Source organism: Diplotaxodon limnothrissa, linkage group LG15, assembly GCF_057381915.1.
Source record: "Diplotaxodon limnothrissa isolate DT_005_m linkage group LG15, D_limnothrissa_male_GT1.1, whole genome shotgun sequence".
NCBI lineage: Eukaryota > Metazoa > Chordata > Actinopteri > Cichliformes > Cichlidae > Diplotaxodon > Diplotaxodon limnothrissa.
Genome location: NC_140610.1, coordinates 16244846 through 16272216, shown reverse-complemented (window position 1 = coordinate 16272216; position 27371 = coordinate 16244846). Strand labels below are relative to the sequence as shown.

At 38.8% G+C, this 27371-nt stretch overlaps 2 protein-coding genes across 2 annotated transcripts in view; both read right to left on the bottom strand.

The window, feature by feature from the left end:
- rngtt (RNA guanylyltransferase and 5'-phosphatase) overlaps positions 1–2150 on the bottom strand; it is a 113933-nt gene extending 111783 nt beyond the window's left edge. The window contains exon 1 of the mRNA XM_085372042.1: positions 1760–2150. Within this exon, the coding sequence (XP_085228168.1) occupies positions 1760–1823 (64 nt within the window). The 5' untranslated portion in view covers positions 1824–2150. The remainder of the gene's footprint in view (positions 1–1759) is intronic.
- A 1952-nt stretch (positions 2151–4102) lies between these two features.
- Positions 4103–25791, bottom strand: LOC146617318 (interleukin-6 receptor subunit beta-like). The gene is made up of 16 exons (XM_085371928.1): positions 25616–25791; positions 20151–20423; positions 19927–20053; positions 19652–19821; positions 19460–19575; positions 17729–17755; positions 16234–16420; positions 15100–15182; positions 14801–15011; positions 14494–14658; positions 13214–13315; positions 11028–11171; positions 10802–10942; positions 6973–7057; positions 6678–6759; positions 4103–4513 (listed from the first exon to the last, which is right to left on the bottom strand). The coding sequence occupies exons 1-16, from the start codon at positions 25668–25670 to the stop codon at positions 4103–4105; spliced, it is 2379 nt and encodes a 792-aa protein (XP_085228054.1). The 5' UTR covers positions 25671–25791.
- Positions 25792–27371: the final 1580 nt, after the last annotated feature.

Here is a 27371-nt window from a genome sequence, read left to right as displayed (position 1 = left end):
TATTAATACAGAACAGAATGTGGTAAAAGTTGCACACATTCCCAAAGTCTGTTACTGACCACTGAATTATTTAGGATATCCCCAGGGTGGCTGTGGCTACAATGTAGCTTACCATCACCAGTGTGTGAATGGGTGGATGACTGGTGTAAAGCGTTTTGGGGTCCTTAGGGACTAGTAAAGCACTATACAAATACAGGCCATTTACCATTTATTTAGGATATACTCAGGCTGTCTATCACTGACCAGTCCCAGGAAACACTGGTACACTTTTAGCTATGAAGCATAGTTGTCCACCTGTCTGTCTTTGCTCCAAGACACTACACTCCAAGAAGCAGCTCCTTTCCTTAACCTCAATGACATTTTCATCAATGTCAAGGAAAAGAAGCTGGGAGGTAGTTTTAAAGATACCCCAACTGTACAGCATTTCTCTCCCTCATGCTCTTGATCCACATTTTTTTGACTGGCTTAGGTTTTACAGAGGCAACATTACAACTCAGACACTTTTCTAAATTCTGGCTTTTAATGAAGGACTCCGAGGTTAAAGAAAGAACGTCATTGTCCATCTCTTGCAGGTTAACAAGTCTTTCACAGAAAACATCAAGTGACCACAGACTTACAAGCCACGCAGATTTGTGCAATATGATGATATCAGTCGCAACTAAAATTAAATCCAGCTACAGTCAGTTAAAACATCTAATAACTGTATGAAACTGGTGGAAGGTGAATTCTCCGATACTTTGGTTCATTTTTTTTCTCAGTTATTTTTGGATCTTAAAAGAAACCTGAAGCTCAAAAACAGATGTAGCAGCTGATGGGTGCATACCTAAGATAAAGATAAGAGAAGATTTTATTGATCCCACGGCGGGGAAATGTGTGCATTACCACAGCTCAGGTACAGATAGCAGAAGAATACAAAGACTATACCAGAATAACACCAAAATACCTACTGGAAATCATAGTATTATCAGACAAAAACAGCAATTGCAATAACAGTTAAGAGTTTATAGATTATAAAAAGCAAAAGAGAAAGAAAGGTGGCATTCAAATACATTAAAAAAATAAAATGCTTCTCGTGCTAAACGCCTCTCAGCATTAGTAATGTGTCACACACGTATGCTCGCCGTGAGCTCCTCAAGCCATAGCCCCGGTTTGTTTGGACACGTGATTCTTTAACGGTGAAGCATACCAACTTAGCAGCACTTTTCTGAAGCTCTTTTTAAAACTTTTTCTTTTAAAACCAATGGACTACCATACGTTGTGTTTGTTCAACATTAAAGTCACCCTAAACGCTGAAAAGAAGCGAAAAACATTGCTAAATAGTTACCGTTAGCGACCTAGCAAAAAGAGCGCGCACGAATACAGTGTCAGAGAAATTTCCATTAAAAATATGCCAAAATTAAGTTAATTCCATATAAATACCAAAAGAACAAACCCTTTTAACTAAATCAAGCTTACAAAATATGTTGACGTCATTCAATGAAATCGGCGCTTTGATTTACACTTCATTTAAAAGATAACGCATTCATTTTTACAACAGAGAAACAGAGCTTAAATATGTGGTAATCTTTCTGTACTTACAGACCGAACATGGACCAACACAGCCCATTACTGCTACTTAAATCTGACAGTCTAAAATAATAAATAACTGATATATATCAGGCAACAAGCATCACAGCAACACAACTGAACGAAGCTAACTAGTAGCAATAGCTTCATCTGGTAAATAAAACACTATTCTCTTAGTTAAATTCATACTAACCTGCCACAAGTTGCCCTCTTCTAGGACAATTGCGCCATCGAGGAGGAGGTCCGTTATTTGACATGTTGAGTTGAGGTTGGTAATATCTAAAAGCCTCTAATATCAATAACCCCGTTGCTTGATGCTGCTTCTCTCCCCCACAGCAGATGCTGGGTAGATATTCACCCGAGCACTGCGGACTCAGGGCCCTTTAGCTCCTAATTCAGGAGAATCAGCCAGCAAGTTTAAGCCCGGTTAACCTTCTGAAAGACTAGGAGGCATTTTACACGAAACGCAGGCTGTTCCGATCCACTGCAGATCAGCCTCTGAAGAAATTCAGCTATCTTTTTCATTTGTCTACCATAAATCTAGGTTTTTAGCAATCAGCTAGCAACACCTCAGTGAGCCTTCTTCTTCTTCTTCTACTGGTATTTTTATACGGCGGCAAATCGTATCCGTGCATTATCGCCACCCTTTGGACTGAAATGGTTGCTGCTGCAGCAGCTTGAAAGCTAGTTCATTTATTTACAAAGAAGAAGAAAAAACCCCACAAACGTTCTTACCTTATTCTTTTATTTATCTGTCAACACTGCTTTAAATTTAAATTTATTTATTATTTATATTCTACAGTTTGATGGTGAGTAAATGCTCCAAAATTTAATTCTGATTCTAACTGGTATATATTCTGAATGACAATAAAGTGGCTATTCTATTCTATTCTATTCTATATGTGTTTAGCTCCTCTCCTCTTTATGTAGACCTATAGTTCTTTTTTTATTTCCCCCACCTGTTGACAATACACAGAAATTTGTTTTTGTGTATTGTGTTTCTTTCTGTCTTTATATTTCATACCTTTCTTTTAGTTTATTTTGACAGATTTACATGTCTTTGATTGATTATCTGTTTTAGCTGTGGGGTAGATATTACTTGGCTTAAAAAATACATATAATATCTTGTATCGCTAGTATTTATTTTATTGCATGTTGTCTCATGTCGTTTGGCTCTGTTTTGAAAGGTTTTCAAAAGTTTATTGGCAACTTCAGCAGATCTCTTTACACCAACCAGATAAAGTGAGACGTATGCAGTACAATAAACAGTGATAGAAATCCGTATGACACAGTGGATTGGACTTTCTTTTTACATCCAGAGCTACCTTAATTATTTGTGGCATAGACTCAACAAAGTGCTGGAAACATCCCTCTGAGATTTTGGTTCATATTGACATGATGTCATCACACAGCTGGTGCAAATTTGCATCAATGATGGAAATCCCCTGTAACACCACCTCCCAAAGCTGCTATTTTGGATTGAGTTCTGATGATTGTTGAGGCCATTTGAATACAGGGAATTCACTGTCATGTTGAAGAAATTAGTTTGAGATGATCTGAGCTTTGTGATTGAAAAATTTTCCCGCATAACCATATGCCAGCAGCAGCAGCCTGCACCACTGATACAAGACAGGATATATCCAATCCTGTTGTTTATGCCAAATTCATGGAGGAGGTGAGTGTACACCACACAACACCATAGAACACTGGTGTATGTGTGCATAATTTATCTTGAAATATTAACACATTTTTCCCTTTCACCAGTCTAACAGTGCATTAGTGGAAAATATAAGTGAGCTGGCTCACTTTCTTATGAATGTGTACTGTGGTTTCTCCAATTACACTCAGTGCCATGCACATTACAAAGCCTTGCTCACACTAATATATGGTTACATGCAGAATACTTCAAACATTTTGTCATCAAATAACAAAACAGGGTGTCAAGTACAACATTTATTCACTTTATTCCATACTTTTTTGTTTTTGTCTGTTTACAAGACATATGGCAGAGACGCTTCTGCACGGTGAATATTTATCAACACAATAACAACATTTACATTTTAATGACTCCTCCAGTTTACAAATGACACAAAGCGATAAAGCAAAAAGAAATGCAGCGAGTCACACCTCAACAAACATCAAGCATATAATACATGGCTAAAATATTTACAACAAAATATCACAATACTATAATACAGACTGTACATAAAACCAGGATCAGTGTCATAGCAAAGCATGTCTAGAATGCTAAATCCTGGGAACACTATATCATATTTTCAGTGGTGATAACTCATATCCTTAAATCTTTTCATCTCTTCACATTAAATGAAACTTATTCTTCCTGTACGGCTGAATACATTGAGATGACCTAATAAAGCAGCTACTACATACACAAAAACGGTTAAACATGTTTGTATCCTGTTGTTCCACAGTGCTAGGCAACTTAATGACACACACACAGTCATATCAAACCATATCTATTTCTTTCACAGCTGACTGACTGCAAATCTATCTGCATCATTTACCTTCACTGCTCTCACCTCTTATGATCTTGTTCAATCATGTCTAATGTGACATATATGGTCTTAAGTAATGCCTTTTCTTGCTGTTTTACTGGCACGTGCTTACTCAGTTTTTCAGTCTCCGGGACAGGACTCTCCCCAGAACTCTGACTTCGATAGGGGTTGGCTGTGCTGCTGTCTGAGGAAATTAATGCAGTGGATTCTCCAGGAGAGGGAGGCGTCTTTGCAGGTTCAACTGGACTTTCATCCTCCGTATAAAGACCATGAGTCATTCCTGAGTTTGCGTAGTCCACTATGTATTCACTGGCTGTGTTAGTATCATAGCCTGTAACTAATGAAGGGGTAGATGTGCTCTGCGCTTTCTCTGGGTATACTGTATCACAGTGGCTTTCAGATGGATTTCTGAATGGCTGGAAGCAGATTCCCTATGGATACAAACACACAGACAGAAGGGAGCCGTAAAACAAAAAGCTAGGATGAATTACAGCAGCTTTTATATATTATCAAGACTCGGGCATGGATTGTTTCTGTAGTCAGTGAAAGCTAAACCCTACATAGACATGATAACTCAGGATAGAGGACCTCTGGAAGAGGGAAGATGTTAAAGGAGTCACAGTGCATGGACACATAAATGAGTTCAAGACAGAAACTTCAAACTATGACAAAAAACATCTGTAAAACATCTGTGTGCCATTCCAGAAAGCAGGTTCAACAAAGCATAAACTCTGAGTTGCTATAAACTCAGAGAGTTGAAACAGCCCTGATTATGTTCACCCTGAGTGAAGAATGCATGCGTGAAAGAGGATAGCAATCATCGGTGAAGCTCTGATACCAGGATTCCCCATGGCAACAGGTAAATAAAGAGCAGCACATGAATGCTTATGAATCTGGACCGTGATAGCTGTCATAAAAAAACATGAGGGGAGAAAAGGGTCATTTAAAATCCTCCAACTTGAATTGTTTTAATCGCTGAAGCTCGAATTCCACCAAATTTTACATTTGATTTTTAGATCAGATTTTTCAGTTGTAATCTGACAAATTACAGAAAATGAAAACTGAAGAAATGGAGCAAACACATAAGACAGTTTATTCATGGACCTGCGATATCCGTCAGCCCAGTAAGATTGATTTTGGAGATTATCATTGGGAGTAGTTGAGGAATTTATAGACATTGCACCTTACTAAATGTTGCTCAGTGTCATTTGACTGTATTTGACTGCATGACTATACTCAAACCTGAAGTGCCATCAGAACATATTAGAGCTCTCTGCAGTTATGCAAACATAGCATATCAGCACAAATATTCATGTGGGCTAATTTTACAGTCACCTTGGAGTCACTGAATAGAGTCAAATGTAAGGCCATCTTCCTCTAGAGATAAAGCTAAGCCCAGCTCTAAAGTTACACACTATGTATCGCACCATCATTGCATTGTAAACGTGCATATATGGATTTGGTAATACAAAGAATGTATGCATATTTTTATACTTGAGCCTAATCTGTCTTCACTGCTAGAACTGTGACTACAAAAATACAGAACACACCAAAAATACTTGTTCAGTCAAACTAATTTCATAATACTAATTTCTGACAAACTAAAGGGATTTTTGTGTCTCCGTGGGATACAAATTTTTATAGTTTTTAATAAACCTGATCAGAGTGCTGAGTGCTTATTTCCAACTGGGGTTTTATGTTTTGTCAAGCCAGCTAAGGCGAAGAAAGCCTGGTTGTGTTGAACTTCCTTTATAATATAGGCCTCAGGAAGTGTGGGGGGAAACTGTTTAAGATGATATTCAGAAAACCACTTTCAGGACAACTGAAAATACCAATTATTATTTTTTATTAATCCAGCCGCCAGATTTTGGTAGTTAACTTTTTGATTAAATCACAGAATCTTTTTTTCAGATCTCAGAAATTTGAGGTGGATGTGCAATGATCAAGAAAAAACATCTTAAACAGCTTTTTTCATTCAACACAACAAAGTCAGAGAGACTCAGTTTGCTGACACATGTGACAAGGTAAAACAGAAAACCCTCACACTGTAAAATGTGAAAGTAAATTACCAAGTAGTCACTTTAGCAGAAATATAGAATAACATTCAGCTTCTCTACAATTCAAGAAAGCACAAGCTGATGTATTTCTACCTTTTTTTGCTTGACAATGAAAAACCTACAATTTAATCATGCAACTTCTTCAGCAACATTAATGCAGATATAATGCATCCCACTGGACAGCCTCAGATAATAACACACATAGTGAAGTTAAAAACAAGCAGAGACACATGAGCACAAAGAAAATCTAGAAAACCCATGTGAACAGACACAACGACTGGACTATTTATACACCAAGGAGTGATTTGGGATTAGAAACGGGGAGAAAAACAGGACAGATGTGCACATAATCAAAACAGATGGTGGGGACAAAAATAAATCTGAAAAACTAAAAGAAGACAAATGAGAAAGCAAACTAACAAAGTAAAAATGAGAAGAGGAAACAATAACTCAAAAGCCTAAACTACATGTGAAAATATCACCGCCCCATCCCGCAAAATTCATCATTATAAATCAAGGGCCATGACATCCTCGTCACCTTTTGTTGACTTTGCGATGCCCAAACACCCACAGAGCTGAGGGCTGGATTTGGCACGGGCTTCTCCTGGAATTTCTTCCATCTAAACAAATAACACACATCATTAACACATCGTTAGGAAGAAATCTGTAGAAGTGTTTGGTGCCAAAAATGTAATCACAACATGACCACAATGTCTTAACACATCAGAGCCTGTCTTCCACTATTGATGGCCTGGAAATGTTTTTGGTTCAGTGTTTGCATTCAAAAGGAGCTCGTAACAAATCATCAATAACAAAAAGAGACTGAAACTTACTGAACAGCAATGCATAATCCGAGAAATAACACCAGGAAGATGATAACGCTTCCAGCGACACTGAGTGGAGTAACAAGCCCTGGATCTGTTAAAGACATTTCAATTGATCATTGAGCACTTTGCAGAACAGACATTAAACACTCTTAAAAAAATCACTGACTGGATTTATACAGTTTTAAATAATTAGTATTACCACAGCAAAGAAAAGAAAAAGTTCATAACATTCGGTTTAATTCAGATACTAGTCCAGTGAGTCATAACATTAGAGGTTAGGATCTTAGTTCTTAGCACGCAAACAAATATCTTAACACTGATCAACCGTCGGCTGGCAATCTGTCACAGTGTCTTCTCATGGTTGATAAATAGTTCCAAAGGGAGGTGAATCAACGTCAAGACGGCTTCAGGTACTTCTTGACTGTTATCTGGGTGACGTTCTACCCAGACAGACAAGTGTTTACCGCAAGGGTGGCTCAAACCTCTTCCTCTTGCCCTCCTTGCCCTAATGAGCCAATCAACTTCACACTCAAACACAGTCTCGGTCGTTGTGTCCTTGGGTAAGACACTTCACCCGTTGCCTACTGGTGGTGGTCAGAGGGCCCGGTGGCGCCAGTGTTCGGCAGCCTCGCCTCTGTCAGTGCGCCCCAGGGTGGCTGTGGCTACAATGTAGCTTGCCATCACCAGTGTGTGAATGTGTGTGTGAATGGGTGGATGACTGGATATGTAAAGCGCTTTGGGGTCCTTAGGGACTAGTAAAGCGCTATATAAATACAGGCCATTTACCATTTACTTGCTTCTCACGGTTTAAATTGGTGATATCAGCACCAGACATAGATCATTTGTACCATTTTAAGTGTACATAAAAATAAATGACTTTAAAGTGTTGTTTATAGTAACAAAATCAAGCTTCGGTAATACCAGTTTGTGTGTAAAAAATAAAGGCAACTATAAGGTTTTTTATATCAGGACATAATAAAGCAAATATCTAATCCTTACAAGGTCTCGAAATTAGGTAAATATAACCCGAGATCAACAGCAGCTCGTGACATATAACACTGTGAAATGGTCTAAAAAAAGTGAAAATGAAGAAGCACTGTGTGAAAGACCGAGTATACCTCGTGACTCAGTAGCTCGTAGAACACATTTAGCAACACAAATGTAAAGTAATTGTTTTCTGTATGAATTTATCAGTCTCTCATGTCCAGTGTTGGGAAAAAAGTAATTAATTATAGTTACCAGTTACTTCTTCAAAAAAGTAACTGAGTTAGTAGCTGAGTTATAAGATTCTAAAAGTAATATGTTACTAGAAAAAGTAACTATTGCATTACTTTAAAAAATGTTTAACCTTCTGGGTCCAGAGTATAATTGGCCGTTTTTGACTACTTTTGATTTTACTGCTACAGTTCACCTTTAAAAACTATTTACTTTGCCTTGTTTGGTATCATTATTTTCAGCACAACCTCACATGTCTGAATCTACAGTTATGTTTTCATTTAGAGAAACTGTAGTAACACAATAGATCTAAAATTAGACAAATAACATAAAATCCGAGTAGAAAAAGTTATATTTTTTACTGTAAAAACCATAAACATGTTTAATGAATCATATTTCATAACTTTAAATGCAAATATAAATTGCTAATTTTAAAATCCTCTGCACAAGTTTTGCAGACAACAAAGTTATTTGCAGCAATTTACCTTTGTTTAAATAACCATTTCAAACTATTTAAATAACAATCAGGTGTTCTGCATTAAATAAGATGCCACACAAATTATTTGTTCCACTCCAAAAAATAATTTCTGTCCACTATAAAGGAGAACATCACACGCCTGGTGTATCACTCCTATATACTGTAATCTGCCTTTGGTGGCTTTCTGACAGTACCTGTAACATTCAGCAGTCGCCTCATTGTTCACGTCAACCCGCTGCATGACGTACTTCTCTAGAAGAATGTCTCAGGTTTGTAGCCCCAAAGGATACAGCCTCATTGTTTCTGCAGAGAGGTATATACTGTTTTTTCTTCATTAAATTATATACTGTAAATGCTTTACTGTTTTGTTCTAGAGAAATCTCTCTGCAGAAACAATGAGGCTAAAAGTCATGACGTCAGTTATCATCAAGCGTTTAGAGGAAAATGCATTAAAATCAGACATGACTATGTCGTGAAAATCAGCACATTTCCTGTATCCTTTGGGGCAACAGACCTGAGTCACTTTCATTAGTAGTCTTAGTTATTCCGCATTGAGTTTCTTATATTCCCCATTTAGTTCCTTGAATATTACATTTCCCCTTGTGTCTGTGTCCTTCTGTGTCCCTCTTTGTGTGTCTGTGTTTATGTGGGTTGTGTGTGTCTTTGTGTCTGGTTTCCCATCCTTGTGTTTCATTTCATGTCTCCCCGCCTTTCATGTTTATCTTTGTTCCTCAGCCTGTCATCATTGTCATCACCATCGTTTCCTGTTTTATTGTGAAAATCTTGCATTCCCTCTTCAGTGTGTTTAGTTTTGCTTTCTCTCACTCGTCATGTCTAATTTGTCTTAGCTGTCTTCCCCATGTGTTTCCTGTTCCCTTGTCATTCCTTGCATATTAAAGCCCTCTGTTTCCCTCTGTCCAGCGTTCTCCCTCATTCCCCACCGTGTGTTCTGCCTACCTGCGTGTTTAATTTCATGTATATTCCAAATTTAGTTAGTTTTGTAGTACAGCCATCCAGCAATAAAACCGATAAAACTTTCTGAGTTCATTTTCACCTCCATGAGTCTGCATCTAGGGTCCATTCCTGCCTGCCTTACATGACCAGTTCATGACGCCACTTTGGTTTCATCCAAAGGACAGGAAGTCTCAGTTTGTTCGGGTGCAACGTTGCATGCCTAAGCTAACTGCCATGTGCAACTCTTCTAAACAAGCCATACTTGTTCATTTACCTAATTGCACTGTCTAATTGTACACTGCATTTTTGGATTACTTTGTTAAATAAATAATGGCACAGCATAATATGTCATGTTTTGTAGTTGCTTTAATGTTGCATTTACCTAATTTTAAGACCTGCTAACGACTGCGTTACTTGTATTATATCCTGATACAAAAAAACCTGAGCTGAAAGAGAGTGTACTTTCTTGTTACCATGACTGCATGTGGAGATTCAAAACCACTTAATAACCAGAGTAGTTGTTGAGTTTTAGGTTTTTGGTTCAGTTTTTGCTGTTGTGCTGTGACCAATTTCGACCATGGCAATGCCCATGGTCATAGACTTGTAGATAATATTACAATAGCAAAGTAAATCCTGCCACGCCTTTTTGTCTGTAAAAACAATTAATATTTTATGGAAAATAAATGATCCGTCATTAATTATTAAACTTTTTCTGCAGTTGTCAAGTCTGCCGTCAGCAAATAAGTGCTGTTGTGGGTCTCAGAGCAGTAAAACTGCAGCATCCTGTTTCTGACTTTCAGGAATGTTTCTATTTGTTTGCGTCCTTAGATACATGCCAAGGTAACTGCTGGAAAACACAAAGGCTTTGGATCGAGGCCATAAAGAGATTTTCTCTGAGGCTCATCAAATTTTAATATTTGGCACTGATGTCGGGATTAGGCTGTTATTACTGCTATGAGTCAGTTGAGCTGTGTTTGGTTAAAGCTCGACTGTAGGAAAACACTTTTGACTGAAATAACAATCTTTACTGGCCTGACATGCCAAAGCATGATTATTGTGCTGATGCATCTGTTGATTATTCACCAACTTAGTATCAGGGTGGTATTGGGTGCACCAAACCAAAGATAATCCGCTCACAGGCTCATTCTGAATCATTCCTCTAAGTCAGAGCTCTTATAGACCACTTACCAAATTTTGTGGTTGTAAATTTCTCATCACTGCTTTTTGATATTCCGGTCAGAGCCCTGGCATCGACATTGACGGTGTACTGGGTGTCTGGACTCAGATCTTTTAAAGAGACGTTCCTCATTTTGCCATCCACAGTAACATCTGGAAGAAACCCATTAAAGAAATGCTATGAATGTTGCGTTATATGAAAGTGTGCAAACTTCGCACAAGTGCGTTGCGTACTCACTGAGATACAGTACATCCTGCGTCTTGTAGTAGTTGACTGTATAGCTTTGAACAGCACCGCTGCATTCCTTCAGTGATTTCGTATTCCAGCTCACAAAGGCTTGTCGGTAGCTAGGTACAACTGTGATAGCAATGCTGTCTGGATCTGTAGGAGCGGCATGGGCAACATCAGCTTGGGACAGCATTTTAAAAAGTACTGTTTCAGAATGAGTCAAAAGTTTGGACACACCTTCTAATTTAATGAGTTTTCTTTATATTTACTACTTTCTACATCAGGGGTGTCCAACTCCAGGCCTTGAGAGCCGGTGTCCTGCAGGTTTTGGATGTGTACGTGATCCAACATAGCTGATTTAAAAGCCTATATGACCTCCTCAACATGACATAGTTCTCCAGAGGCCTGGTAATGAATTAATCATTTGATTCAGGTGTGTTGACCCAAGGTGAGATCTAAAACCTCCAGGACACCGGCCCTCTAGGCCTGGAGTTGCCTACCCCTATACATACTGAATACATCAAATATATGAAGCAAGCATTTATGGAATTATGTAGCAAAGAAAAAAATGATAAATAAATATGTCTTATATTTAAGAGTCTTGAAAGTAGCCACCCTTTGCTTTGTTGACAGTGCTGCAAACCCTTGGCTTTCTCTCGATGAGCTACATGTTGTAGTCACCTGAAATGGTTTTCACTTCACAGGTGTGCCTCGTCAGGGTACATTTGTGGAATTTCTTGCTTTCTTAATGAGGTTGGGACCATCAGTTGGTTGGTTACTGCAGTTGTGCAAGAACCAACCAGCTAAGTAAAGAGAAACAAGAAATAGACGTGTCCCCCAAGTGCAGTCGCCTTAAACCATCAAGCGCTACGATGAAAGTGGCTCGCATGAGGACCGCCCAAGGAAAGGAAGACCAAGAGTCACCTCTGCTGCTGAGGATAAATTCATCCGAGTCACCAGCCTCAGAAATCGCAAGTTCACAGCCCCTCAGACTAGAGCCCAGATAAATACCACACAGAGTTCCAGTAGCAGACACATCTCTACATCAAGTGTTCAGCGGAGACTGTATGAATCAGGCCTTTGTGGTCAAATAGCTGCTAAGAAACCACAACTAAGGAAAAGCAACAAGCAAAAGAGATTTGTTTGGGCCAAAAGACACAAGGACATTAGACCAGTGGAAATCTGTGCTTTTATCTAATGAGTCCAAATTTGCGATCTTTGGTTCTACCATGTCTTCATGTGATGCAGAAAAGGTAAACAGATGGTCTCTACATGCATGGTTCCCACCGTGAAACATGGAGGAGGTGTGATGGTGCGGGGGTGCTTTACTAGTGTCACTGTTAGGGATTTATTTTAAATAGAAGGCACACTGAACCAGCATGGCTACCACAGCATCCTGCAGCGACATGCCATCCCATCTAGTTTGCGTTTAGTTGGACCATCATTTAGATTTTCAACAGGACAGTGACACCAAAACACACCTCCAGGCTGTGTAAAGGCTATTTGACCAAGAAGGAGAGTGATGGAGTGCTGCGCCCAATGGCCTGGCCTCCACAGTCACCTGACCTAAACCCAGTCAAGATGGTTTGGGATGAGATGGGCGCAGAGTGAAGGCAAAAGGGCCAACAAGTGCTCGGCATCTCTGAGAACTCCTTCAAGACTGTTGGAGAACCATTTGAGGAGACTACCTCACGAAGCTCATCGAGAAAATGCCAAGAGTGTGTGAAGCAGTAATCAAAACAAAGGTTGGCTAATTTGAAGAATCTAAAATATAAAACATTTTTTTAATCATTTCACATTCTTTTGTTTTCTACTAGTGCTGTCAGCGTTAATCTCGTTAAAATGACGTTAACGCCATAACCGCATTAACGCAAATCTCTGTTAGTGAGTTAACGCGTCTCGCCCCGTGTGAGGGCTGCACGGCGTCAACGCTTCAGCGCAGTTAGCTCGTTAATGCATTTGCGCCGTGCAGCCAGTCGGTTATGGGTTGCAGTTATGGCGTTAACGTCATTTTTAACAACATTAACGCTGACAGCACTATTTTCTCCATAATTCCATATGTGTTTATTCATAGTTTTGTTGCCTTCAGTGAGAACAATGTAAATAGTCATAAAAACAAGGAAAAATCATTAAATGATAAGGTGTGTCCAAACCTTTGCTGGTAGTGTATACATCCAAACATCTGAATTACTTACCTCCAAAACTGGAGCAAACATGAAGGACTTTTGTGCCCTGACCTGTCTTGTCATCAAAGAGGGGCGTTACTGTGATATTATATGGCTTTTTTTCCTGGAGGCCTGTAAGAGAGGGGGAAGACTAGTCTGAAAACTGATGACAGAGAACTAGCAAGTGACTGTTACAGCATACTTGTTTAGCTTTTTAGCCACACAGCTCAACAGTGATTACGTGCATCCCTTAGAGGAGTTTTGTGCTGTTAGTGCCAAATTTGAATTTGTTCTATGCTTTATATGATACCGCCTTTAGCTATGGTAATATTTTAGCTAGAAGCCTATCAAGAGTATAACTAAAGTACCAAAAGCTGTGTAATCTAAACATACCAAAGCTCCAAGTGCACCAAGTGAAGTGGTTCTTATGATCTGTTTATATGATGAAATGCTTCTTGGGATTAGTATCTATTATAATCTAGTATACGTTTCAGATTTAATATGTGTGCAACAATGGATAAGAATGATTTATTTGTTTTAACAGTTATGCTTATAATTAAATAGTTTAGGTCATCTGTTTCCTCATCTGAGGTTTGAAGGCATCCAAAGAGTTATGAGAGAAGATTTGAGAAGCCCTGAGATGACTACAGGGTTAGAAATGTAGAAGAAATAAAAGTGGGGACACTATGAAAGGCACTTGGGTGAGAACTGTGATAAACAAGAAAAAATTAAGTAATAGCTTCACAATAAGCAGCTTCCTAGCATAAGTAAACACAGATGCTATTGAAGCAGACCTACAAAAACTAAATGGAAATGAAGAATACAAATACAGGAGCTATTTCGGTGATTGTCCTTGTTTGTTAACCTTTGAAAAATAGTGTCTTTTCTAATACTTAAAAAAAAACAAGAAACAGATTTTACCTGGTCCGTGGAACCAGACCTTCACAGAAACATTGTGAGTAAATCTATTTAGCCTGGCTGTTCCTCTGCTTGCTTAAACACAACTGAGCACAAAGAAACACCGCAAACTGCAACACATCTCAGGACACAGTTTTCAAGAAATAACTGTTTTTCTGTAGAATGTATAATGGATTACAGAGCAGCTTTTAACATCTATCTCACCCAGGCTATGCATAATTTGCTACACCCATGAACCAATGATGCTGGAAGATAAGACACAAATGGATCATGTCTTTGCCAATAAATCGGCATGACTCAGATTCCAGCCACAAGGCTCCCTTGGAATTTATTAAACATCCATCTATCAGCCTGTCATCAATTTATCGTTATCACACTGCTCTCTAACGTACCGCTGAGTGTTACATTCGTGTACTCGCTCTCTTTCCAGTGGTACTGACTTCCATCCTGGGTCCAGTCAATTTTATACCCACTGACTGGCTGCATAGGAGCCATCCAGCTGACCTTAATAACTTTGTCATCAGATAAGGTCTGGATGTTGGTAACTTGAGGAAGGCCTGCCGATTAGATAAAGTGAAAGAAAAAAGAAGCAAATTGCTTGACAACACAGCAAAGCCTTTGTCCATTAAACTGAAGCAATCTGGTACATCAATAATAATTGCCCATTAAAAATGCTCAGTAAAAAGCATTTAAACTTACTCTCTCCAACGGCCGGAACATAAACTGACTTCACCACAAGAACTTCTTTATTCTGGAAGACTGTGACATTTATTCTGTGTGCATCTTGGTTTACAACAACATCACAAGTTGTGTTGCCACAGAAGGTATAATTCCCTCCAGTCATGTGTTCACTGTCATGAGTTTGTTTTATGGTGTAATCAAATGTGCCTCCACAGTCTTTAGGAATACCCTGTGTGGATAATTTGAAGCTTGTCACATAAAAAAATAGAACATACAGAAATCTGCTGTTTAAAGACACCAATGAGATATTTCCTTACCTTCCACATGACACGGACTTTTCTAAGTCCATTTTCTTCCAGTTCAGACACTTTTCTCCACAGGCGCAGGTTGACATGATTCTCTGTAAAAGGTCAAAATAAGAAAAACTATTTTACGCAGGCAGGAATATTATTATATTTGAAAACTGTCAACGGTTTTGGTCTGAAGCCAAGAAAGGAGAAAGCAGTGTGTCTGTTCACACGTTAAATAATATCCTGGAGCTCATGGTAACCGCTGCAAACAACTACGTGTTTACAGCGAATAATTCAATCATTCATCCACTTTGTGAACTGCCTCTCCAGTTCGGGGTCACGGAGGGAGCTGGAGCCTATCCAAGCTCTCTCGATGTGAGCTGCGGGGTACGTCAAAGACCGCAAGTCCATCGCAGTTCATTATTTTTAGTAATTCTGCTGCAGAAGTTGTAGACTGACCCTCATCTTCGTGTTACATGACATCGGTTCTCTGGAGGTATTTTTTTTTTAAACACTACAGTCATATTACACAGCATAAAAGACTAAACTTTTGACTTTGTATTATCACATTCAAGTCCAAACCTGCAACTCAAAATGTTTCAGACTTCATTCCTTTAACATTCCTTGATAATGTTCCCTCTCAGGGCCTCAAACCTAAGGTGGCCCCTAGAGACAAAGCATGTACAAACTCCACAACACTTACAAATTCCAAAGCACAAAACACATGCAAACTCCAAAACACGTACAAAATCCAAAACACGTACAAAATAAAAAACACGTACAAAATACAAAACACGTGCAAACTCCAAAACACGTGCAAACTCCAAAACACGTACAAAATACAAAACACATGCAAACTCCAAAACACGTACAAAATACAAAACACGTACAAAATACAAAACACGTACAAAATACAAAACACGTACAAAATACAAAACATGCAAACTCCAAAACACGTACAAAATACAAAACACAGGCAAACTCCAAAACACAACGGAAGTGTTCCAGGACGCTAGGGGCAGTGTTGAGCTCGATTTGCAAAATAAACGGTTTGTTGCAAACACATGGGCTGTATCCCAATTCAAGGCTGTTGATTTTCTTCACTCATTTCAGAGATCTTGACCCCCCCAATGTTCAGCACAAAGTTACACCCATGCTTACTGTTTAGTTTGGTCATATGTAGTTTTTCCTTGCTCCAGTCACTCCAGATGGCCTTCCCCAAAACACAGCGTACTGAAAAGCCGTAGGTAGTGCAGGAATCCACATTGTTGATCATGATGGACCCATTAGCTTCATCATTTAGTAGACAATATGGTCTTGTATTGTTTCCAGTCTCACTGTGGTCACACTAGGAGAAACAAACATTTCTTCTTAGGAACATCACTTCACTTCTAAAACATACTCAAAGCTTTTACCAACAGTCACTAAATTTATAGGGTGCATGTTTAAAAAGAATCGAGATTTATAAAGGTTTATTTTTTATTTTGTTGAATTGATTATCCAGGGGAAAAAATCCATGCAACAAGGAACTTTTTTGAAGTTGAGGAGTTTTAGATTTCTTTTTAAATAATTTATTACATTAAGTAAAATACTTTTCTTGCCAAATGTCACCACTATTTGCCGGAAGTCATCCTTTAGCTGAATGTTTTTATTTGTTAAAAGTAATGTTTAATCTTATCTAAAGATAATTAATTGTAACTTAATTAAAAGGAATATTATAATATTAGTATTATAATATTTTTTAATTCTTAGAAACATTTCGAAACAAATCGCTGTCAAAATTGAATGCTGAAAATATTTTATAATGAAGTTAAAAATGAATATACTGAGAAATCAATTGCGTCAGTTATGGATACAGCCTAAATATTCAGCTATAGAAATATCACATGCTGCTTATTTATTTTCTATTTGTTTCTTCCAACTAGCACAGTATATCCATTATGTCCCTCATGTATGTATTTTATTTCCCATTCCACAGCTTTATGTCCCTTGGGGAGAAAACTTACAAACATACAGTACAGCTCTAGGTGAAATCCGCGAAGTAGCCGACTTTGTTAATTTTTGGTTTTTTTACAATTATTATAAATGTTTTAAGGCTGTAAAAACCCGTCACTACACACTTTATGCACTTTTCTCAGACAGGCATGAAGATTTTCACACTTTTATCTCTTGTTTAAACACTCTCAAAGTTCAAACCTTCGTAGAAAAATAAGTCCAGTATTATAGAATGAAAACAAAGGAACCCTTGGTTGCCTTTGACGGTGCAAAAACGTTTAGTCAACATTGTTGAGTTTGTTGGGGAGAAAACTTACAAACATACAGTACAGCTCTTCAGAGTCACACTGCCACAGCTCGAAGATTTATGTAAATTTGACTACCTGAACGCATTCTATACTGTGCAGGAGACACAGCACGAGATTGATTGATAATGGTCTACAGCCAATCAGGACGCAGAACACAATGCGCTGCAAAACAGCGAGGCTGCGAAACGTGAACCGCATTATAGTGAGGGACCACTGCATATGATTTTTAGGTGATTACAGGTTATCTAATTTGTGTTTTACCTTCACTACCTGTGCAGCAAATGTGTTTTTATTTCTGCATTCCTCAAATACCGCAGAGATTAGAGGTTTGAGACAAGCCAGCTTTTCCTTACCTCGACAATTTCTCCTCCAGCTAAAACCTGGAAGTGAAACAAGTCCCCAGTTAGCCATGAAGGGTTAAATATTGCAAACATGTTGGCAGAAACAAAAAGAGCTTATATAGTGTCTACATTTTATTTCCCATTCCACAGCTTTATAGCAGTTTATACCATCTGCACTTTTGCATCTGATGACGCAAATACTGTTTATGACTAGATATATAATTTTTTTCTGGACAGAAATCTTTAGCTAAGGCACATATTGGGTACTATTTTAAAACATTATTGCTTAACCAACTAAATTAACTTTCACAAGACTCTAGGCAAAACTATTAACATGTGTATTAGAATTTCCTTTATTTATGTATTATTCACATTATTTACTTGGGTTTTAGCAGGTCTCAATGTCTCACACCTTATTCATGCCATTGAACAGCCATGTGATTTTATTTCAGGAAGTTGGGAGGAAGCAGACAATTCCACAGGAAGAGTCTTTTGTTTTCAACCACTGTATCAGGTAGCAAGGGAGTGTAAACAGCTGTGCACTGCCTTTTGTTTCTGTAGAAGGTATTTAAACCCAGGGCTGTTCTGGGTTCAGGAGAGACTCTGCTGGTCATTTGCCCCGCGATGGCTGCTCCCACCAAGTTTGGGTTTTTTGTTCTTTTTAATTAAAGGATGCCAGCTACGCTCACCGTTTGTCTGCGGGCTTTATTAAGTTAAACTTCCACAACACATGAGATGAAATAAGTACAGCCCAGGATTTAATAGCTTGTAGAACAAACTTTAACAGCAACAAATCGAAGTAGCCATTTTCTGTTTGACTTCATCAGTCTCTCACATGCTTCTCACATTGCTTCATTGAGGTTTGTGGGAATTTGTCTCGTAATGTCCCGCCGCAGCATTTCAGTCAGATGGACTGGACATTGAATGGGTCATTGCAACAGCTTTATTAATTTCTTTTTCAGAGAAATTCAGCCATTCTTGTGTAGCTCTGCTGCTGTCCTTGGGATCACTGTCCGGTTGCACATGCCCGGTTCCAGCAAAGCTTGAACTATCAGATATACTCGTCCCATCTGACTCTAGAATACTTGCAGAGGAGTTCATAGTTGACTCAATGACTACAAGGGGCCCAGGTCCTGTGACAGCTGCTATGAGCTGTTTGTGCTGATATGTTGTGTTTGGTGGTCGTGTGCATTATGGCCAAACATTTCTGTGCTGCTATGTTCCTTTTAGAGAGAAGAGGCTTTCTCTTGGCATCCCTTCCAAACAAGTCTTACTTGTTCAGTCGTTTTCTAATTTTGCTGTCATTAAGTTTAAAATTTCACATGCTAACTGACTCCTGAAGAGTCCTTTCAAAGTTTGACCTGGAGGCGAATTTACTTGGAAATTAATTCCTAGAAAGACTGTCTGATTATGTTAGTGCTAGTTACACTTGCTCATCAGTTAATCTAGTGCATTTGCATAGCAGCATCAAGCTGCTGCTTACTCTCTTAATTCCAGTGGGAGAATTGTTTTTTGACATGACTGTAGATCGAGATGACACATTTTTTGGGACTTCCTTTTTATTTTGTCTTCCTGGAAATCTGTTTATGTAACTTGCTGTTTAACGTATGAAAATGACATAACTTGTGGTCATCGTCATTGAAACTGTTGTGTTTCATTCAGCATTTTTATGGCAGTGTCGTAACTAATTCTTGTTATTGTTTCAAAGTGAGCAGCTGTGCATGTAATGAAAGAGCAACGTACTTTCCTGCATTTGACTTCACAGCGACCCGGCTCTAACGGAGAAAGTCGTCGCCATTTAACTGAGAGCGAACCTGCAGAGTCAGCCACCTCTAGGTCCTTTGGGGGAAGACTTTTACCTGAGTAGCAGACATTTCAACATCATCAAAAACATTCATAAATATAGTTATATGCAATGTAATCCATGTCACTTACTTATGTCATGTAGCGCAAATGTACGAGGCTCAGAGGAAACATTCCAGTGATGAGTTGTGGCTTTCACGGTAACAGTGATGTTGTCATCTCGAAGTGTGAATAGTTCTGTGAGTGTGCATGTTGTTTTCTTTGAGTGGCATTGTAAAATTTCCTTTTGTTTATAAAAAACACTGAAGGAAAGAAAAATCTATTAAATAATTTAAGAAGCATTAAAACAAAGGGAAAAAAATCTACATTAGTTGTTATACACAAGAGAAAGAAAATACAAAACTTACCTTTCTACGGCATAGTTCACTGGGGGATTCATGTGATGCTCCCATGTGCATGTGAGGCTGTCTAAGCCACCGCTTTCCTCTTGATTAAGCTTATAATGGACACATGAAATATTTCTGGGTTTTGCTGCTGAAGAGAAATTAAGTTATTAATGTCCTACATTTCCCTTTAATGCAGGAATGCTCAACTATATTTATGTTGGTAATGGAAGAAAATGACTTCTTACAGTACGTTTCTATAATGGTGCCTCCAATGACTTGCTGAGTATCTGCAGTATAGCACTGCAATGTCGCACGAGGGTGAGTGAAATTTCTGAGTGACAAGACTGTGTGTGTGCGGTTCAACATGCTGGACAGGCTATCATCAATGCGATCGTTGTTCAGTTTCCAGTAGATTTTGCTCGTGCCATCGCACGCGCTCTGACATGTTATCGTGATGTTCTCTCCCGCTTTGATGTATAGATCTTTAGGGTAAACACTGCAGGTGTTGCTGTTGGGGCCTGGAGGAAATGATCATTTTAATTAAGGTAATTGAAAAAACTCTTTTGTCTCTGTAGCAAAAACTGAAGCCGGCAGATGGATTGCTTAGGTTATCAGATGCATAGAAACAGGGAAAACAGCTGGCTCACAGAAAGCACTAAAGCATAGGAAAAAAGCGCTTGCATGAATGGGTGTCTTGGTCTCGTCCGTGCCCACTCCGGGTCAGGGACCAGACCCTGCCCCAAGTGGAGGAGTTTAAGTATCTCGGGGTCTTGTTCACGAGTGATGGGAGAAGGGAGCGGGAGATCGATAGACAGATTGGTGCAGCGGCTGCAGTGATGTGGACACTGTACCGGTCTGTTGTGATGAAGAGAGAGCTGAGTGTAAAAGCGAAGCTCTCAATTTACCGGTTGATCTACGTCCCTACCCTCACCTATGGTCACGAGCTGTAGGTAGTGACCAAAAGAACGAGATTGCGAATACAAGCGGTGGAAATGGGTTTCCTCCGAAGGGTGGCTGGCCTCTCCCTTAGAGATAGGGTGAGAAGTTCGGCCATTCGAGAGGGGCTCAGAGTAGAGCCGCTGCTCCTCCACATCGAAAGGAACCAGTTGAGGTGTTTCGGGCATCTGACAAGGATGCCTCCTGGGCACCTCCTGGGTGATGTGTTCCAGGCATGTCCCACTGGGAGGAGACCCCCGGGGCAGACCCAGGACACGCTGGAGAGATTATATCTCTCGGCTGGCCTGGGAACGCCTTGGTGTTCCTCCGGGTAAGCTGGAGGAGGTGGCTGGGGAGAGGGAGGTCTGGGCTTCTCTGCTTGGGCTGCTGGCCCCACGACCCGGCCCCGGATAAGCGGAAGAAAATGGATGGATGGATGAATGGGTGTGAACGGGTGACTGAGGCATGTTGTAGAGTGCTCAGGTAGAGTAGAAAAAAGATCTATAAGGACCACTTCATTTTATTCTTTTTATTTCCTCCAGCACTCAACTTCTAAATTCTTCTTCTCTGATTATGTCTCATTGAGTCCATGTGTCTTGTTTTATCTAACTCATCATCTTTTCTTACCCCTTTCCTCACCTGTGTCCCCGTGTCTGTCTGGTCTCTCAGTGTTTGCTCACCTTTCTGTCATTGTGTCAAGCCTGCGCATTTGTGCTTTGTTTTTTCCTGTTTTATTTTGGTGTCCGTTCTTACTTGTATCTTATTTGTATTTCTATTTCCTTTTGTCAGTTGTAATGAGCCCCAGCTGTGATCCCACCTGTTTCCCTTCCCTTCATTATTCTGTGTGAATATATATTGTCTCAGTTCTTCCTCTTGGCTGTGTCCTTGCTTCTTGTTGATTTTCCCTCTTTAAAGCGTGTATTTCTTATTTTTTAACCTGCATTATTTTGTGGTTAGTTGAAGTTCAGCAATAAAGCTGCTTGTTAGTTTTAACCCTTGTTTCTGAGTGCTACATTTTGGTCTGACTCCTTACTGCAACAATACCAGCCTCGACTGTTTGTTCACTTTTTTTGTATTTAGCCCACACTTCCTCTTGTACAGAGGGTTTTTTTTACACTTGGGTTGGGTCATAGTCTGCTACTCTGAGAATACGAAGTTCTTCTTACCCAGCTTCCTTTCTTTTTCTTGAACCAATTCTCATTTCTTCATATTTTTGCTTCCAGGAAATCAGACTTTCTTGTCATTTTTCTTTAAAAAAAAAGGAATAGTTCTCTAGGTTTTTGGAAAGTCTTAAAAACACAGTCTGACAGGCATAAAATAGGATTTTGCATCAACCAGTTGGTTCCCAAAGAGCGAATTAGTCGAAACCTCTGCATATGTCAGCATAGTGTGCAGTGTGTCCTTAAAAGTAACTGAGGAAAAAAGAAGAAGTGGCAAGCAGTAAAAAAGATACTCTGCAGCACATGATCACATGAACGTGTCCTCAAGAAAGAGGAAAAAAGTTAACAAAAACCTGAAAAATAACCTGAGATGTGAACCCAAACACAGAAAAGTTCCACTAAATTTTGATCCACCATGAAGTATCATCTGGAAAGCACCTGACTGGAAATGGCTTCATTATTTAACCTGACAATAATCCCAAATACACCAATGCAGTGAAAGCATACCAGGATATAAAAAACACACAATGTAGCACTATCATTCATGGATCTGCCTCAACTTTATCGAGCAGTGTGGGATCATCTTGACACAGAACAGAACAAAAAGGCAGCCGACATCCAAAGGAGAGCTTTGAATGTTCTTCAAGGAGCCTGGAGAATTATTCCTAAAAGTTTGGGCTGTGCTGAAAAATAAAGGTGGTCATACCAAATATTGACTTTTAAGCTTGTTATTTCCCCATTTTCTCAAGAAAATATAAATAAATGAGGAGTGGCTTGAGACTTTTTGCTCACCTAACTGTAATCTAATCCCACTTCTTAGTCCAACACAATTTTAAATCAGCAGAAAAATCTGTGCAAACTGGAGACTGAATGTGATACAAGAGAAAGTTTTGTTAATTAGGCTTTGCATCTTATGCAAAGATTTAAATGTAATAAAGTCACGATCACTAAAAGTGTTAAAACATTAATCTATAGCATTCGAAATGCAAAAATAACCAGTGTAACATCCAGAATAATGCAAAGCTATCAAGAAAAATCTTTTTCTTATTCTTGCTGTTCTTGCACTGTTTGCTGCAACGTAGAAGTTTCGCAACTGAGATGAATGAGTCAATCAAGTATGTCAGCAGCCTAAAATGAATACGATATGATACACAAGACTTTCTTTGATGACTCGTTCTGTAATTTCATCAAAGCTACACCATAACACCGTCCATGCCCAGGTTAGTTTTCTTACCTGGAAAAACTCATCATGCTTATTCCATCCTTTAATGTGATGACTTTATAGCTTGCTCACAACTTTACTTAATTTGGCATGCTTGTGCAAGTTTTAGCTGTAACAGGTTCGTTCCATGTAACATTTAAAGCTTATTTTTTGATGACCAGAAGTTTCCATTTTAGACAGCCAGCGTTGATTCAGGTAGTTTTTGTTTTGTTTTTGTTTTTTTAATGAGTCTTAACTGTGATCATCCTGAAAAGCTCGATCATCAATCAGCAGGATGGACATATCTTCAGTATTTTAAACAGGTTTTACTGCCATGTCTGTGTTAACTGGAGGCATTCTGATGAGTTACAGCAGGAAAATCCCAGGTGCTAGCTACAGTAAGACAAGCAGCATAGCAGGCCAGTAATGCCATAACCCTGGAAACAATAACACTTAATTGAAATGCAATAGCTTACGCTTTGAAAACCTACCCATGATCCACTTCTCAACAGACGTTTTTGAAAAATGAATTTTTGCTTGTTTTTGTGTAGACTAAGCCTTACATCCTTAGAGAAGCTTATAGTTATTTTAAAAAAAAAGATTATTGTTTGGGCACTGAGAGTAGAGAATAGACAGAGTCTGGGGTGGTCCAAGGCCCAATCACAATCAGTGACTTGAATAATGTAAATCTAGAAGCCTGTGAACCTTTATTTAGATCAGAAAGCAGTTTAGTCAGATTCCCACAATGTCTCATTTCAAGTTCCTACGCCTGATCCTCATCCTTGCATAACATACTGCAGAATGCCTCAGGGGGGATTCATGGAAAGTATGCTATCAATTCACAATACTTTCTGTTAGTGCTCACTAACAGTTTCAGGTTTAAAGCTTATTATGTGAAGCAGCCACAGAAAGATTTCAGTTCACATTAACGGTACATGAGCTCTTTGAGATTCATTATTACAAATAATAGCATCGTGACGATCTGACACGACCCTGAGTCTGCTATGTAAACAAGATGACATGCTCCAAACAGCATCAACTCTTACACCGTCATCAATTAAAAAGAAAAATTTCTGAGAAATTTCTGTGAAAACTACGATCGCTGGTGCTCTGACTCACATTTAGTGACTGAACAATAACAAACTAAATCTTCAAAATTCCTCTGAACAGGTGTGATGTCTGAAATGTGTATTGCACTGCATTTGGTTTGAATCAAGCTGCTTTTCTCATGCTTAGCACCATATGTACCCTGTTCCCTGACTTCCAAGAGGTCAGTGCCCCCTGTGGTGGCATGACAGAGACACGACCTTAACATTACTTACTGTACAATATAAAGCGCCTTGAGGCGACTGCTGTTGTGATTTGGCGCTATATAAATAAAATTGAATTGAATCGAATTGAAACATTAACAAATAATTTCATAGTTTTATAAAACCGGTGAAGAATATTACGCCAGAGTTAATACATATTTTACCTTTGATTCATGGTGTTTGAGTCCCATGAATCAATGAGACTACCGGAGGTCTCCCTGGCCCTTTGGAGGTACCTCACCCTCAAGTTGGGAAAACATGTATAAAGACTTGTTAATAATGTAGTTTGTAATGTAGTTTGGATAGTTTAGATTATTTAGCACATTTCTCCTGATAAAACTGTTACACTGAAGAAGGATGGTCTATTTTTACAATATTTAATTGTTGTGTTGTTACTTTAACTTATCTAAAAAGGACAATGCGATCATCTGTTATAAAGAAAAGCAACAGACCATTAGAGGAGTTCCCAGAATAGGTGTAACCTTGTACAAGTTAGAAAGGAAAAGCACTGTAACTTTTCAATCTGATTAGATTTGTTATTGCATAAGTTGTTGTTTTTTTTCTCTTCTAGTCCTCATGGAAAATATTTAGACAAGCAGGGACACTTCCATGTAGAATATTTGTTGATTTTCAGTAATCGGAGAAGGATTGTCAGACATTTCATCAGGTTCTGTTCACTTTGGTTAAAAAATGAGGTGTTTTATTAAATCAATGGAGCCACATATGGTTACCACCTATCCGGATCTTTGCTTTTAGAAGAAAAACGAGTCATTCTTAGTAATGCATACTTAAACAGAAATAACACCATTCAAAGCAAAACTCTGATACAGTTAAAAAGTTTAGGATTCTGATCTTATTTCAGATCATAATTATTTAAAATGCTGGAGGTTATTATTCTTTCAAAGTGAGAATATTTGTAGGTAAATTTGGGTCTAAGCACACATGCAAGAGTAGCTACCCTTCATTACTGAAAGTAGAACAAAAAATGGGCATTTCCCATAAAGCCCAGAACTGAGTTTTATTGCTCAGCATATCTGGAAATCCCTTTAATACTTATTTTGTTTTCCAACTATGCGACGCATAAAATGCTAAAATTGACTTACCAGCACGAATGGATGAGATTCCAGCCAGGATAAATACAAGTTGGAAAGTGTACATCTTTTTATCCTGTAATCAGACCTCAGACAAATCCGCTGTTCAAATGCATTTAGAGCTGACAGTTATTCCGCTGAGCAACACAGAAGCACTCCAACGGCTTCAACCGAGGCTGTTATGATAGACGGCACCCGACCCTCCGCCACATTTTCCTAACTAACGCTTTATTTCAGCCATCGTGTAACAGGAACTGAAGCAAACCCTGAACTGAACAGGAGGTATTACCCAACTGGAAAGACAGAGAGAAAAAGAGGAAGTGAAGTAACTCCTCAACCGCCTTCAAACTTTGATTATTTCAGTCTGTTATTATCTCGGCGACGTGAAAGGGAGCTCATTTAAATACCTCCCCGCTCCGGAGACTCGCGAACCACACGTGACTGCCGGTAAATCAGTTCGTATAATCTGGCGCACAGCCAATAGCAGCAGAGCACTTTATGACCTGGACATCAGCAACATTCTCAAACACAGAGTTAATTGAGTTTTTTTTCTCTCTCATTAGTTTTTATTGAGTTTTGTTTCAGTTTCCAGGCTTGTGTCTGTCGGGCAGACTGTGGTGTTTAAAGGACGCTCAGTTGGTTCCTTAACAACCTCAACCGGTTACATGACAAATTCATTCCAAGAATCAAACCTCTTATAGGAAAAAAATGACACACAAAATACCTATTAACAGGTACAGTTATTGCTCACTGTGCTATGAGATAATCTACAGGAAAAAGTGAATAATCAACTGTGGTGTCATTTCCTCTATTACCGCGACTGCTATAAAGGAAGCGAGTCCTTTTGTATAACAGAATATGATCGATACATGGATGGATTATGAGTCAGCACCTCAACAAACAAATCAAAGCCCCAGGAGGATTATTTGTTATTGTCTGTTCCTGTTTGAGGTTATTTAGACTCTTCTTTTATGTCTTCAGACCAACAAGAAATATTTTTCAACAAGAAATATGAAGCTCGAGCTCTCTTATCAGTCACTTTTTCTTGTTTTGCGCTCATATAGTTCCATCTAATGGTCGAAACATATTTCGCTGAAAATTTAATCCATCCATTTTTTTATGCTTAACCGATTCAAGGTAGGGAGGAGCTCATTCCAACTGTCAAAGGGCAAGAAAATTTAATTATAACAAGTAAAACTGAGGGGAAAAAAATAATTATGACATTCTTTACTGACAGGTTCAATGAAAAACACATTAACATTCCCAATAGCCATCACTTAAAAATGTTAGTTCGGTAGTCAGTCATTTCCCACTCCACTGAATATTAATGATACATGCAATTTCTAGGCAAAACAGTTTACTTTTATTTTCTGACCTTGCTGTCTGTCATTTGTGGAAAATGTGTGTGTTGACGTCAACTATGCAACACTTTGTTTTTCTGTAATTGTCCTTACAGAGCAGTTTGTCGGCACAGCAGCATTATAAATTGTGTTTAATGAGCCAGAGCAAAAATGTAGAGCTCCAAAGAGAAAACAGAGTAGGAAGCAGGATAAATGTACCAACCATGACTTTGGCTTTGAGCTGTGCAGGGCCCAAAAGATGAAGTTCTGTGTGAGTAGTGTGTGTTTTTGTAAAGGATTGAAACATTGTTACCACTTATATACTGAAAATCTGCACTCATACTCTAATGTGTATTTGTGTTATATTAAGAAGCTGGTCAACTGGTAGAGTATGCTTGCTTGGTACGGTTTCAGTGAACGAAGTTATT

Coding starts and splice junctions, on each gene's coding strand:
- LOC146617318 (XM_085371928.1), bottom strand. CDS start 25,670: ATGTACACTTTCCAACTTGTATTTATCCTGGCTGGAATCTCATCCATT. Junction 11,172..13,213: donor TGTTTGCTCCAGTTTTGGAG/GTAAGTAATTCA, acceptor CCGCTCCTACAG/ATCCAGACAGCATTGCTATC. Junction 7,058..10,801: donor ATTTACAACCACAAAATTTG/GTAAGTGGTCTA, acceptor TGTCTTTAACAG/ATCCAGGGCTTGTTACTCCA.